A 16464-nucleotide genomic window follows, 5' to 3' on the forward strand; every position below is an offset into this window, starting at 1 on the left:
GCAGGGGGAAAAAACCCCACAAGAAATAACAAAACTGATTTGCAGCATGTTGATTTCTAACACTAACAATACATTTCCTAATGACATTGCTAAACAGTGCAAAAAGCACTCCAACTGATTGGGTAACACTGTCAATAGTTGTCAGATAACTTGTGTATACTATTGTGTAAATGACTCAGCTGTTTGGCTGACCAGAACAATTCAAATTCCGTTCTAAAAAAAACCCCCCAAAATAATAATGATAACAATAATATAATAATATTTTGAAGTAGTGCTTACTGGTGTTTGTGAATGACTGCATTGAAGAGTTTGCCATCCCTCCAGCTGGTGGTGAAATTTTCACAGTGAAGACCCTGGTAGCCTTCCACCATGCGCTGAGACCACAGCAGGAGCTTCTCCTTGGCTGTCATGTCATCTGACTGCCCATTCACTTGGATGTCTGAAATCTATTTGGGGCCATATACCACACATCATTTAGACAAGAAAAAAAAAAGCCTACATATAGCTTTGGCTGATATACGCTGTGTCTGAAATCGCTCCCTACTCACTATATAGTGTTTGGTACATGCAACACTCACTAGGGGATACGGATAGACAGCTGTTGATACATTTTGGACACTATTTGGATGTTACACTGCCACATAGTTATGCGTCGGATATTCATCATGTTTTATCTCTGTCGTATAACAAACGCCAGAACATCTGCATCTGATTGGTCTATAAAGACTTGCCTGCTTTCATGAGACAGGCTGCAATGCATGATCGTCTTAGTCGATCGATGTAGGCTACTTCGGTTGTACCCTACTTTTCACAATGCATTGTGGGATACTCTGAGTGCACTATATAGGGTATGACAATTTTCACTACACATTCAGACAGCACTACAAAATCATGGACTCACTATATAGTGCCCTGTATAGTGAGTAGTGAGTGGTTTCGGACACAGCGATAGTGATAATGTTGATTTTTGTCTGATTAGATTTGTAGATATTGATACTCTGCACCATTATATTGACCCTCAGTAGACAGTGTGACAAATTCAGACACACACATGCACAGACGCACACGCACATGCACATGCGCACACACGCATGCACGCACGCACGCACGCACACACATACAAACACTCACACTTTCAACAAAAGCAAGCAAAATGTTCCAGTATATACCATCAACCTCCTGACTCTGATACTGTGAACCTCTGGTAAACTCATATCCATAGTTTTCAAGAAAGGCCAAATGAGGTGAAAGTTTGGTGAAAGACGAAACCATACTTTTGTGGAAAGGGAACGGCTACGTAAAGCTCCAGTTTGACCCGCTAAAATTAAAAATGTGGGGTTACAGTGGTTTTCTTGTTGCTGTTGATGTAGTTTGGAGGATTTAACGGACATGGTAATCCTTGAGAAGTAACCGCATGTGATCTACCAATCTGTTTGCTGTTTGATAATGGTTGGCCAGGCAAGATAGGAGGGGAAAAAAATCACTTTGGGGTATGAGTAAGCTCGGCCTATGCTTAGTAGTAAGTGCAACTCTTTCCTTTTTTACACCTCATGGTGCTGTGCAAAGTTAGTTGGGAGAGAAGGTGATTCATTCTCAGCAGTACAGCTCTGTGGGTCAGCCTTTCTCTGGAGAATTTCCCCTCTCTGATCTGCCTCCAGACACCACACCCTAAAGCTCACCCTTCCTCTAGCAAACATTGTGACTCACCAGGTTTCCAACCAAGCTATATAAAGTATTAGACATAAGTCTTTCCCAAAGCAGAAGTATCACTACAACAGAAACTGTCACTATCCCTACTATGAGTAAAAACCAAAGTCTTCACAGACAATATCTGCAGAGTATAATAGTAACTATGACACAGAAAGGATTACTAGTTACGAGGACCACTATTAGTTACACTATCTTTTTGAGACGTATGTGGGGCTTGATCATCAGCTGTACCGTTTGCTATAAATAATTGAGAATAATTATTTATTGTAAAAATATTCTGGGTGTGGGCTACAGATGAGTCACAGTCCGGCACTATCTGTTCCTCTGGGCCTCTGGAGCGCATGACTCACACCCCTTATACATTAGAGTCCACAGAGAACGAATTACAGTGAAAATTAGACTGGCGCAACAATGGACCTCTGTGCTATAAACGGCTAAATGCAACAGGTTTATTTGGTAACAGTTAGAGAAAATAAATTACATAATTCATCTGGTATGGATAAATCACAGTCAGTATGTTTATGATTAGAACACAAAGAACAATCCCATGAAAACAGATAAAAAAGCTCACCGAAAGGGAATCTCTGATTCTTTTTTTTTTTTTTTTTCCACCAAGAGGGTTTTGATTGTAATGATTGCAAACCCAAAACCAGTTTGGAGAAGAATTAGTCCAAATATCCATGACAGGCCATGATTGGTAGGTAGGATCACAGTATTTGAAAGAGGAGGAGGTAAATGGTATGGGAACTTAACACTGACAGAGTGAGACACCTGGAAGTGGAGGATAATGGTCCATATGAGTCCAAGTGTGAGCTTGGGATTTCCATCTGCAATGTCATCGTTCCTGATATTCACCAGCTTGACCTGTGACAGGTGATAGAAAACAACAAAGCAAATTCATTAGAGATACAGCGACAGGCTTTGGCACAGAGTCAATTAGATAATTAACATTACCATTTTTTTTTTTTTTTACAAATTGTGTGTGAATTGAGACAGTGCTTTTGTACGATCATCCAAGTTGCAAGCGTAGTCCTGTCTTACCTGGCGATGTTTGAGGAAATCCAGTGCTATCTGTACATTCTGAAGCTTATGGAAGCGCATTCGTCCTTTCTCACGAGGCTATGGACAGAGAGGAAGAGAGAGGACAGGATAAAAAATGAGAGAGGCTTGGAAAGAGAGCGGTCTGACAGTATGGTAGAAATGTGTCCTGAGTGACTCTGAGAGGATCCTGTGGAGTGCAGAAGCGAAGGGAGTAAAGGTACAATGAAAATACAGAAAGAGACGCAGTGTAAATGAACTGCCATTATATTTAAGTCACAGCCCATACAAAAGGAGAAAGAGAGAAATGGAACAACGAGACAGACATGAAAACCAAAGGTCTCTCAATGGCCTGAACACTGAAAGACTGATGATTCACATTTATAATATTTATGTCCTCTTAAATATAATATTTCACTGCTCCAGCCTTTTAGCTCACGATGGGAGATCATTCATTGTGCACCACTAAGAGTCTTTCTCATTTTTAGCAGGAGCCAGAAGTTCCAAATGGAAATTTGTTGTAAAATTCCTTATGAAACTTTGTTGCTATGCCTCTCTGACCAACATGGAAAGGGGCGAGATATCAAAACCAAATCGAATTTCAATAACTGCCAAAGAGAGACTAATATGACAACTAATAAGCTGGATGATACTGTGCTCCAGGGTGGGACTATTTCAATATGAAAAGGCTTCAGACCTATCCCTTGCCAAACTGATTATACACCCATAACATACACAAGGTTCAGATTAAGACAGTGAAAGTGACAGTGACACTGAAGCATCTGCAGCATCGAAATGATAAATCATGCAATGGCTTAGCCATCACCTGGTTAGTTGCAAATAAAAAAAGGGCTAATCAGCTGGATGTGCAATAACATTGCTATTTCAGCCTAACTATTTGAAGTTTGTTCACATTTACCAAAATAAAAGAGACGCATCCTTCCAATAACATCAGATATCACTACTGAGATAGGATATATGATCTTATTTCAGGTCTCATTTGAGCATCGTCATGCAAAACCTTAGACCAGTGATTTGACTACATAAAATGAACTGAAGCACATGAATGCAGCATGTAGATTTTTCAGAAACAATTGCAATTCTACCGAATAACTTGCAAAGCATGTTACCAATTAGTGGATTAAACTGACTTTAACAAAACTTTTTGTCAGGTAAAATTAACCTGGCTGTTTATTGTACTGTAATCTTAGCCCAGTCCGAATGCGGTTAATATATATGCTTGAGGCCCACTGAATTTGCCAAAAAAACAAAAAAAAAAAGATAACAAAGACAAAATAAAAAGAACAACAAGACAAAAAGTGGCAACATGCACAGGCCAGTTAAGACCCATGCCACTGGAAAATGAGTTTTCCAGTGCTCCAGAAGTTATAGACCCACTCACCAACCGCAAGTTCCTGACCACGTCCCTCTCCCTCGGCTAGCCCCAGCAAGAGCAGTGCAAAGAGAAGAGGCAAAGGCCAAAAGGCAGAGGTCAGCAAATGGGGAGAGGGAAGGGAACAGAGGGAGGTGGACAGGAGGGTAGAGAAGGAAAAATCAGGAATCAAACAGGTGCACACAGTTCAAAGATAGAGCAAAGCCACCATCGAGTGAAAGTAATGTGTTAAAGCCATGGACAATTCTGAAAGGCGAGCAGAATCACAAGCTAAGCAGAGCACAAAGCAGCCTGGGAGTCTGAACCCGGTGCTTCTTTAGTTGGGACCCACTGAAAAACTTTCGTTCAGCAGTTGAACCTTTACACTGATTAAGAGTCAAACTTCAGGTTTCACAGGCTTAAGCACACTTAGATAAAATTCCTAACTTGCTGGCTAGTAAATTGATCTTATCTGAAGCTTTTATCTGAAGTTGACAACAATGAGAAGAGAGGCAGACAGTTAAAAGGCAACAAAACAGGTACTGTGTAATGACCGGTTTAAAAAATAATGACGGCTTAGATGAGATTACGAGAAGGACTAGAAGAAGATTAAATACAGCATAGGAATAAGTGTTCAAGAGAGGTGGGTAGGTCATGAATGTTTTTGGGGTCAGAAGTTCAAGGGTCACTCTGAAGGTTGGGGTTGAATTCACTGGTGTTGCTGTGGAGTTGAGATGTGGTTGCACAAGCAGAGCTCAGTTGGTCATAGTCTAAACGTCAAGGAGACTCACCAGTTTCTCCCCGGAGAGGACCTCGAGTAAGGAAATCAGGTTATGTCCATCTCTGAGGTCTTCGTACAAGTCAGTCACGTGGCAATGTGCCTGTGGAGCAAACAGTCAGTTTAGTTTCAGAGGAAAGGATGAAGATGGGAGCATCAGACCACAAACTCTCGATATAATACACCAACATGCTTTTTCACTGAGAACAACTGAACCCTTTGCAATCCCTGTTTGCTTGATTATATGAGGAGATTTCCTTCAATATTGATTTCAGTCAGTTAAGATACTTTAGCTTCAAAAGTATACCAGGAATGCATGGCCTTGAGCAGTAAAACAGGCCTAAATTCAATGCAAAGACAGCTGCCAAAACCCAGCTGCCAGCCCTGACAAATGATAGATAGGAGACATAGAGTCCCAATGATCTTCAGAACTTTTTTTTTTTTACTTCTGTAAGAAAAAGTACATACATACAAAGAGGGAGGGAAATCCCGTTATCAAATATCAACTCTGACGTGATTTAAGCAATGCAGGCAGGTGACAAAAATATGAAGATATTTTGCATTAGTAGGAGTTCTTTTTTAGCAGCATTTTTTTTTTTTTCACAAACCATATCACAGCATGTAATAACATTCTTGCAAATGCTTTGGATTGTGCACATCATGTACTTATAGTATTCATGCACAAATATCTTAAAAGTACTAACAGGTTTAAAGTGAAGGGCACTGTTGTGTTTATAGCATTTAAGGAGATGTGTCGTGTTTATAGATTGTTTTCAGCAGTGGTAGACTTAAGCAAGAAAATATCACCATTCCAACACACAACGCTGTCATAATAAAGGATCCGTGAAACACAGTACTGAATGTGGACAGAGGGTGAGGGAGCAGAGGAGAAAGAGAAGCAAAACATAAATTCATCCCAAACAGTTTCTAATGTCACAGAAGGCCTGGTTTTTCTCAAAAGGTTTAAACATTCTAGACTATCTCAGTATTGTCGGTGAGACTGAGAACAACTTAAAGATTGACTTTTGAGCATTGTTTTTCACATTTTCTCTGTGACAGCACAAGAAACCTCTGGAATGCCTTGGGGAATATATGCTACATGCACGAAAGAAAGATGGTGAAAACAGAATCCTGCTGGAACCTGCTGGCAGATGACACCTACCTCTTCACTCCAGTGCTGGAGGAGGTGATGAAGGAGGAGAAGAAAAAGAGAGGGATAGGAATGAAGAAGGCAAATGGGAAAGAGAGAAAGGAAAAGAAGGGGATATGATGACACAGAAGTAAGTTACAACGATTTGATATAGAAAAGAGAAAGATGAATGATGGACATTTAAGTATGTAAATAACAAAATGAAAAGAATTTAATATGAGAAGCTATGATGAGAGTAAATTCAACTATATAGATTTCCCACATCATCTGTGCATGAGGAAACTTTCCAAACTTACAAATCATGTAAATGATTTTCCAACAATACAAATCACAAACCAAATCAAGCCAAGTAAATAATGGCTCACAAACACAATGTTTTCCTCACAACACTTTCCAACACTCAGAGTTTAATTTCAGTCAGCAGGGACATAGGGTTTGAAACCAAAATCCAATAATTCAAATCTTTGCCATTCAAATCAGCAACAATTTGATGATTAAAATCATAAACCTTATGATCACATGGACTAATTAATGCTACAGAAATCAAATAATACTTTGGTAAACTTTGTTTCATACTTCTCTTAGACCAGCTTAAGCAGCACACCTAACTTATCTTGCATCTACCATGAAGCCTACAGGCAAAAACTTGTATGGCCACTAGGGATCACTGTTGAAGCGTGTTGAGACCCTTCCATTGCCATGGAAACTCCTTGTCAAGAGTAACGAGTATCCATTGGCTGATTTACAGCAGTGGAACAACATAATGAAGGTGAAGTTAATGAGGTGGTGCATGAAGTGGAATGAATTTCACAACAGTGTTAAACTCGAGAAAAGAGCACTGCAATCATGTGGACACAGATAAAAATTCAAGTGCCTGCCCTTTCAGTCAGTGGACGTTTAGTAAATTCCAATAAGCAACAAACTCATATATAAGTAAAAAAAAAAAATCTTTTTTGTGCTCTCTCCAGCTGTTTGTTATGCCTCTGCTCTCTGTTAGCGCTTGCTCACGGTATCAGGAGCCTGTCCATCAACACAGAGCAATACTCTCACTTGAGTAGGACTGAGACTCAGGGAGCTATTGTACTCACACTGTGGTTGTTGAAAGGTGCAATTACAGTGCAAATTCAATGCTCAGTTTTGAGTGGCTTGTTTGAATTTTTTTTCTGTGTGGGCTTTCCAAGGTTAAAGCCATTAGTCTGGTTGAACAGACAATCTGACTGACTGTCATGCTCTTGATACAGATCTTGTTTTGAGCCTGTGTACAGGCCTCCAATAGATTCTCTTCTACAGAAAAAAGAAAAAAAAAATGAAAAAGAAAATGAAAATGAAAAAACTATGCAGCAGATACAAACTACAGTTGACATAATTGGTTTTTAGACTGTTCATTCTACTGAATTTGCAGGCAAAATTAAAATTGTTGATGACGTCTGTCATTTTTGTCTCGTCTCTTATCTGCTGAGAAATATCATCAGCTCTGCATCATTTGCAGATTTCTCTCTGTCTTAACTCTCTGTTTGAACAGATTTATGCTCTAGGCTGGAAATGACTACATCCCTTTACAGCTCACAATAGCTGGGCCCACCCTGGGAATGGGCCCACTACAAAAACATCTAAATCATCAAACTAGCACCAGTCTTAAGTCATGGTTACAGAGTGTTCACACACATAGCCTGTTAGCACTTTCTGTCCCAAAGAGCATAAAGAGCTTCTAATAGCTAACACTCTCTTTCCTATCAAGGAGGTTCCGCAAAACCTATCTTTTAAGTAAAAGTTTTACAGATCTGGCACATCCTGCCTTTAAATTACCCTCTAAAGACATTCTTATCTGTCTTTTCTCTGCCTTTGGAGAATACTTTTGGGGGTAACGAAGATAGCCAACAGACCAGTGTTAAATGGATCAGGCTCAATGCCACCAGTACACAGTCATCTGTGGAGCACATGAGCTACTGTTGGGCCAAATTACTGGGCTCCAAGCCCAGAGCAAAATCTGCTGCCTCAAAGAAGCAAAACGGATCCAGATGTCTCTGACTTGCTTTTACATTCACTGAGAAAATAGTCAGTGAAAGAGAACATATTTGCCATCTATCAGGATCAGAGAGGCTTGGCGAACGATCAGGCTTTCACAGATATGTTAATGGCTTATATTGTTCTTTTTTCTGTTCTATGTAAATAAATGAGTCTGTTTTCCTGGGAGTGTTTTTTTAATGGGCTCCACGCAAGAAAAAGTCCAGAACTCTGAGTGAGCTTTCAAATTTTATAAGATGAAAAATGGTCCAGCGCAGTCATTTTTACACATCGGGGCAGCTTCAGCAGGGGTCAGTTGTTTTTTTTTTTTTCTGCACTAATGAGAAACTCCAGGCTGAGTTGTTTGCTTTTTTTTGACCCTCCCCTTTCTTCTTTCAAACCCCATTCATTGGGACTCAACAGTGATGAATTGGCTGATTTGCAGTCCTTGGTGGGGAACTCTGTGTGAGGTAAGTGAGGGGAGAAGGGTAATGATCGCTGTGCTGACAAGAGGGTTTCAGCTTTTTAAGTGTGGTGGGGGGGGGGTAAATTTAAAAGCTAATTTGTAGCTGTCATCTGAACACGCTAGCAATCAGTGTGGGGCAGCTGATACATTGCTCTTTGATACCTGTAAAAGGTTTTCATTGGGTAGCTGTATGTGAAATTACAACACCTGGGAGTCTCTGCTGTCTTCGAAACCTTTTTTGTAAAAAAGGATTGTGAGTTTAACAACTGATGAAGTTTGGTATCACTGAATCACTGAATATGAGGGAGATACTAACAAACCAAACCAAACCAAACCTGACTAGACACCAACACAAAGGAAATAACGTTCTTGAATCCGAGAAGTAGAGCACCTCGAGATTCAGTGCCTGGCCTGTACAGTAGTGTATCACAATGCTTTAAAACAGCCAGTAGAACAAAACTACTGTGGTAAGTTCCCTAAATATTTTGTTGCCATGGAAGCTCCCCCCTTTAGGGCTGTTTAACTATGTTCATTAGCATGTTCAGAATGAATGAATGGATCAAAGCAAGACCACTTCCAACTGACTGTGAAATCAAAAGCTTCAACTCAGTTCACCTCCACGTCTCCATGTTTACAAGAGAAGACCTCTAATCTTATCTACAGTGAAAATACGGGAGATTTATCTTAGACTCTGCCTTTTCCCTGGAACAGTTATAAAGGGGGAAAAAAACTTTCAAGGTTTACCATCAAGCATAACTGCGAACATCAGAAAATGCTTAATTCAGTCCCATGTGGTTGTGGTACCAATTAGAGGTCTGATTCAGAAGAAAAGAATTCAGTACCTAGTACTTATGTATCGTTGTGGTGGTTCCGTGTATTTATAGGAATAATTATCACAAATTGAGCTTGACAGGCTCACAGTTGTCATGGCAATATTCGTTTTATTTGAGACAATTATGGAGTGAAAGATTAATGACAGAATGTCAAGGAAATGTGAATGTAAATTACCTTCATCAGGTGTTTGTTCACCCATTTTGTGAAAGTCTTTTTCTGTACCCGGTCCCGTTCATCTAAAAGAAAGAGTGAAAGGAAGAGAGATAGAGGACAATGTTAATTTAAATATTATACAACATGCCATACAACATGTCAGAACTCCCCCTATAAAGGACTGAATAAATTCTCAAAAAACACGTAACGGCCTTTGAAATAATTTTCAGTTCTGAAGAGATTTCAACTTCAATCTCCACTATTAAGATGATCAAACTGTAGGTGTCATTTCTGCCTAACTGTCACAAGAAAAGTGATTTATTCCCATATGTTCTGGAAATATCGTAAACAGAAGTGATCCTTGTATAACAGTCCCACCCCTGACTGATTCAACGTATCCAAGAAGACGTCATGTGGTATTCACTGTCTGGAGATAAACTCTTTGCACAGGCTTGCCTTCCACCAATGTACTTCCTTCAGCTAGAAGACCACACTTCAAAAGAGGGCGTTCACTTAGAAAAACATTTTGTTGGAAAGTGAAGTGGCTAAGACATGATCTGCATTGCCACTGCTGCTCTACAGAACAAGTAAAAATGTCTGTTTGTGACTCTGTTGAACTCTGTCTGTTCAGAGACAGAGGTGATGGTCGGTCAAAGATTTCAGTTTACGGAGAGGAGCTGCCCCCAGCCACATACACTCATGACCCTTCAACATGAGGTAAACACACTGGGAAGAGTTAAATGGCATATCAGTACATCCACATTCACAAACTAATTAACTCAGTTACACACACTCACACACACACACTCACACGCTAACATATCTGCATGAAAGGCAAATCTACTCAGGACAACAACCACCACTTGAGCACTTTACTGATTCTAATTAAGACATATAATGTTGGCCAGGTCCAAGGTTTGCTGCGTTGCTGAAGTCGAGTAAATAATTGGCAGAGTCCCGGTAATTATTGTTCCATTAGCGGTGTTGTAACACTATATGTTTTCTACAGATAAATGTTTGTATATTACACCTAATTCTTTATTCAAGTTTGCTGAATAAAGAGTTAGCTAAGGTTATCAGTGAAGGTTATCAGTGAGAGGATTATCGTTTGAATGGCACATCAAACACCAAGGGCAGACCAAAACACATTCAATGACCAAAAAAGGAGCATAAGTGCATGCTGATACAAAAATGTATCCACAGGGCAAACCGTATGCTCTACCGATGGGGTGGAGTCAAGTTACTCACATTGTGTAGTAACATAACCATGGCAACGATTAGAGGGCGGAGGCCAGAAAAAATGTGACCCTTGTCCATCAATAAAAGACTTCCTGTTTGGTGGATGAAGTAATACGGTCCAGGCAAAGACTATTGACTGCTGATCAAATCATACACAAATCGAGAAACTTTTTTTTTTTTTTCCCACAGAGCCCATCCCACAGACTCATACTATCAGGTAACACCGGAAAACATCTGACCTCGGCAATTAATGATATTCTTTCATGTTAAATCAGGTTAAATCAGTAATGGATAAGCCTTACTGATGCAATTTTAATCAAACTGGACTACACTCATTTGCCGTATCTCTCTCTCTCTCTCTCTCTCCCTCTCTCTCTCACACACACACACACACACACACACACACACACACACACACAATCACTCATGCACTCAGATTTTCTTCACTTCAAAATAAGGAACAGGAGTAAAAGAAAGAGAACACACCCTAAGAACCTTACCACACGGAAAAAAAAAAAAAAAAAGTGCGGAATCATCCACAAAACAAAACACGCCATAACACATTTGTATTGCCCTCATACCAGGTCATGCAGTGCCTCTATGTTCCTCTATGTTGCTCTGTTAATAGACCAATAGGATGACAGAAAACATGTGATGAAGTGAGATGGGAGTGTCCCAGCCCCCAAAAATCCCGGCAGAGTAATTTCAAACATTTTCTCCCATCAGATTGGGAGTGTATAACTATGACAGAATTCGGTGCCATCAAGCTTAAAGTCTGAACAGTGCAAGAAGTGAAGAGAAAACCCACCCTATAAAAACAGAGCTAGGACAGAGGGAAATCCCCTTATATTAAGCCACTGACAATTCAATAAAAGTTAATACAGGCAGAGCACATGCCATAAGCATATCTTTCGCTAAAAGTTTTCTGTTTTGTTTTGCTTTGCTTTTCCATTTACAGTGTCAGTTATTTGTCAGACCTAATCTATCCTTAAGAAGAAAAATATTATTACTTGTTTGCGTGTTTCTTAATGAATGGAAACAACAACATATAAGTAATAACACACACAAAAAATGACTGCAATATAACACATCTTTCCTCTCTATCCCTTACATGAGCATGTTATCTAAATCAAACCTCTTCAGTGAATGTTTACCCTGTCAGTCATGAGAATTGAGCAAACATTCATTTCAAATTTTACTCTGACCAGCATAGCTTCCTCACTCTATACCCCACTCTCCTTGCAATGTTGCTCTGATACCTTTTCTGCCATCCATGGCTTTGAGCATGTTCTGATAAAAGCCATCGTCTGAGGGAACCCTGGATCTTCCCTGTTCAGTGAAGTTCTTCTGTTTCTGCTGAGTGTTCATGTCCTGTGTCACAGTGTCACGTCTGTCGGTCGGTGTCGTTCTCTCTCTCTCTCTCTCTCTCTCTCTCGCTCTAGTTCTATCACTGTGTGTACATATCACCACAGGCTATAAGGTTCAGTAAAATTACAGATTGTCCTCTGCGGTCCTTGATGTGGTAGCGGAAAACCGAGTGGTGTCTTTAGTCGAGCGCTCTTTCTCTGTCTCTTTCTAACTCTCTCTTCTTCTCGTTTAGTTGAGCCCTGCCTCTTTTTGCTGTCTTGTTGCTATTTCTCTTTTTTCCCTTCTCTTCTTTTCACCATAAATGATGCCTGCAGGCTACAGAGTCTAGGCCTGTCCGTGTACTGATGTGTGTGTTCTGTGACTGTGAGTTTGGAGGACATTGTGGGTTAGGCTTAGCCCCACCCCTTGCCTCTGCCTTGTCATGTTGGTGTGGCTGAAGTGAAGGAAAGGGGAGGGACTGGGAGGGGCACTGTGCAAGGTGTAGGTACACCACACAATACTCACCTCCTACACAAATACATACATACACGTGCACACTCGCGTGCGCGCACGCACACGCACGCGCACACTCTCACACACACACACACACTCTTCTCCTTCTCAGTTCTCTTTCATTTAAGTTTGTCCCTTGCATTGACTTCTTTTATTATGACCTGTTTTATTGTGACTACAGAGTAAGTACCATAAGCCTAATCCTGACATGTTCAGTTTGATGTCGCCATTGGTTTTCCCAAGTGGCAACAGGCACAAGTCCCAATAAAGTTGAAATTTTCCGTTACATGAATTCTTATCTTTTTTATTCATATTCTCACCGTACCAGACATCACCACAACAACATGGCACAGAAACAACCTCTCCACCTCACCCTCCACCCACACCCACACCCACACACACACACCCACTCCCCCCCACACATAACCATGTCCAAGCAGTTCATCAGATTCCATGATATGACTAAGGATTAGTCAGTACATATTCAGGAAGGGTGTGGGAGACACAGGGATGGGCCACTCAGGCAGCCACATGCTGGTAAGGTAAGAATCATCCTCAGACATCTGTAACTAAACTAAACACCAGTCAAGATATGACTTGGCATCACAGAGGATGGGACAGGACGTCATATAACTGTCCTCAAGAGGTTGACAGCTAAAGTAAGTCAAAATGACTGATCACAGGAAGCTCTAAAACCTCTCAACAGTTCCATGACATGTCTGATTATATTCAGTTCCATTGTACATGCACTGAGAGAGGAAAGATTACATAGCTAAGTTTATCCATCAGTGAGTCAGTGGGTAGACTGGTGTGACAACTCTATCATTACAGCTAATGTGAGTTAAACCAATGCGTATTCAGTTCAATTTATAAAAGGAGAGCAGAAGAAGTGGCCTTATGATGTGCAGTTAGTTACACTACCTGTTCAGGCTTGATATCTGTAAATAAGAGTGACGGAACAAACTTGGCAATGAGAAAGAGAGATAGAAAGAAAGAGAGAGAGAGAGAGAGAGAGAGAGAGAGAGAGAGAGAGAGAGAGAGAGAGAGAGAGAGAAATTTGAGTGCGTTCGAGGGTACTTATTTTGCTTTGCTTGCTTTGCTCAAAAGTGGAGTGACACGCCTCAAATAATGGCTTAATATTTACAGTGCATGTGTCTTTACAAGTAAAGGAATTAAGGAGGAGTTAAGAAATCCAAAAGAGATATGGCCAAATAGAGAGGGTGTATCATTAACTGAATATACAAATACTCCACTAGTACCTATCACTGAAGATTTCTTTTAACTGAGATTCTGACAGACTTAATCCTTCTAATTCTGATCTCAGCCTTGATAGCACTCCTTTATACCTTACTTAACAAACACGTAAACATTGCTATGTACGTATGACAGAAAGAATTACATTAAATGTATAATCCATTCTTCTGTATTCATAACTCAAAGCAAAGAGAATATCACAGAATCATTCAACAAGGGTCATAATCTCGTAAAGGAATAATATTTCATACACAGGAGCCTTGACATTTACTTTCTTACAAAAACAACAAGCACTGACTTTATGTATTCAAATTTAGCAAAATCCTGCACTTCATGCTCCTATAATAGAAAATATTCATTTAAAATACAGCTTAAAAGACAGCCAAGACTAGGCTAAGCTCTTGTTTAGAACCAAAAGTTTTTACTTTAATCTCCAAAAGAGGAGACAAGAGAGTCAGATAAGAGTCATTCAGTGTTGACCTTGTGTAGCTCTGTACAAATCTACATGTTTTCTTTACATTTTCATTTAGGTGACAATAAAGGCAGTTCTTATGTACATGTCAACTTTGACACCAAGTCATTCTACTCCTGGGTGAGCCTCTCATCCCAATTCATCTTTACTAGCACTTGTGAAATAGCACAGGTCTGTATTACAACGGCAAGAATTTGAAAGTAACTGTATCCAGTCAGTGTGGAGCAGGCTACTCATGGGAACACATGGAACAGTCGTCACATTACATAGCATACAAGCGCTTAGTATCCCATTCTCTCTGGGCTTCCCTAAATCAAGATGGTTGGTATGGTATCTTCACTCAAACCATGCTTTCACGTATCTAATGAAATATTTTCAGTAGAAAGTCCCAAAGACTGCCGGGGTAAGTCACATCACAGCTCGAGTTGGAAAGAGGGGGACATCCCCACACAAACAGACAGACAGACACACACACACACATACAGAGAGAGAGAGAGACATTCCTTGCTGCTCTCCTAGATATTAATACTGCTGTAACTGATCTGTAAAGCTTTGCCCTGCCCTGTAAACATCTGTTCCTGGTTACTCACAAACAAATATTCAAATTCATTAAAACGGAAGTTTTGCAGCAAAATATCAGCTCATAGAGCTAATGTTAGCTAACTGTTTGTTTGTGGCTCACTGAAACATCAGAACATTTTACTTCTATTTTGCACAAACTACACATTAAACATTACTATGTGCACGGTGATTATGCAAAAGTCCTTTCCTAGCTCTTCAGAGTGTTAGGCATTTTTTTTCAGGTAAGTCTATATGTATGTACTCTATCATTATTCACTGAAGTTAACTATGCTCTCAGGAAGACCACTTTCACATTAGTTCAGAGATAGTGTACTTACTTTTCTGAATTAAAAAATGTTTGGTTTTGGAGCCCATAATAAATCCTGCACAAAGACGTTGAAAAGACAATAATGAATTTTTCACTGGAGCAGCTAGACCAGATACCAATAGAGCAAGAGAGAACTGATGTCAGTAATCACCCTGAGTGGATAATAACACAACATTGCTGCTTTTTTTTTTTTTTTTAACTATATCTGATAGTGTTGGCACCAAAAATAATAACTCAAGGTTTTCAGACCCATGGCAATGTTTTAAGTCTTGTGACCAAGTAACGAATCACTGAAAAAAAACAGTTATCCTAAAGGAAGACAAAACAAACTAAGAAAGAGACAGAATGTGCCTCTAAGGTTCTTTGGCTGGCCTTGAGTCTATGGGATGAGCAGAGTGATGGAGAGGTGGTCACACCTCGCATTCTTGTGTGGGGTGTATCTCCTCTTCCTCTCCCTGTCTCCCTCCCCCTATCTCTCTCTCTCTCTCTCTCCAGTTGCCCAGGCATGCTGGATGTACTAGCATGTGGAGGGCTGCCCACCGGGCCTGGAGGTAGAGGAATGTTAATAAAAAAAGGGGTGAAGAAGAACTGAGGCATATTCTCAGAACAGCTAAGCCCTGCTCCAGCCTGCATCCAACACAGACACACCCTGGTCTCTTTTATATGAACAAAACAGAGACTTCTGTCTCTCCCACAGAGGACACAGTAGAGAGAAAAGCATTTTTCTAATAAATCCGACTGACACAAATACTCCTTATACAATGTATTACACAAATATCTATAATGTGCTATTAAGAAAATCTTTGTTTTAATGTTCCCCATGATGGGTTTGATGGAGGTTTGACGGATTCCACAAGTCGTGAAGCCTGAATTTCATAATTCTAGCAATCAGCACCCTCAACTGAAAATAATGGCACTGTGTCTGAGTATGGTTTGGCTAGTACATATCTTGGCCAGCTGCTAGAATTCTATCACTAAGATTTTGAAAGTTTTATTGATTTTTTTTTGTTGTTGTTTTGTTTGTTTTAATGATGTGTATGTGTAAAAATCTGGCTTGTTGCTGTGGCCTGACTCCCTCAGAAAGTCTTTATTCTGCCTCACTGCTATCAGCGCTTCAGCATCCCTGTCTTTTCTCTAATTTAAGGACACGCAAATTTAACACAAAAAGCACAAAGCAACCGAGCTCTTTAAAAATGAAAACAAAAGAAAACTGATCCTCAGTGGCCCTTATTTAGAAAAACAAAC

At 40.1% G+C, this 16464-nt stretch overlaps 1 protein-coding gene across 2 annotated transcripts in view; it reads right to left on the reverse strand.

Annotated features, from left to right (window-relative positions):
* LOC115818519 (plectin) overlaps positions 1 to 16464 on the reverse strand; it is a 59708-nt gene that overhangs the window by 28347 nt on the left and 14897 nt on the right. Inside the window, exons 1-6 of one of the 2 annotated variants that reach the window (XM_030781902.1) lie at positions 12004 to 12161; positions 9527 to 9588; positions 4912 to 5001; positions 2752 to 2829; positions 2482 to 2574; positions 280 to 446 (exon numbers count right to left, since the gene is read on the reverse strand). In XM_030781902.1, the coding sequence (XP_030637762.1) occupies positions 280 to 446; positions 2482 to 2574; positions 2752 to 2829; positions 4912 to 5001; positions 9527 to 9588; positions 12004 to 12112 (599 nt within the window). In that variant the 5' untranslated portion in view covers positions 12113 to 12161. Of the gene's footprint in view, positions 1 to 279; positions 447 to 2481; positions 2575 to 2751; positions 2830 to 4911; positions 5002 to 9526; positions 9589 to 12003; positions 12162 to 16464 lie in introns of those variants that run through there. The other variant, XM_030781901.1, reaches the window with a different exon arrangement.

This window comes from Chanos chanos, chromosome 8 (assembly GCF_902362185.1).
Source record: "Chanos chanos chromosome 8, fChaCha1.1, whole genome shotgun sequence".
NCBI lineage: Eukaryota > Metazoa > Chordata > Actinopteri > Gonorynchiformes > Chanidae > Chanos > Chanos chanos.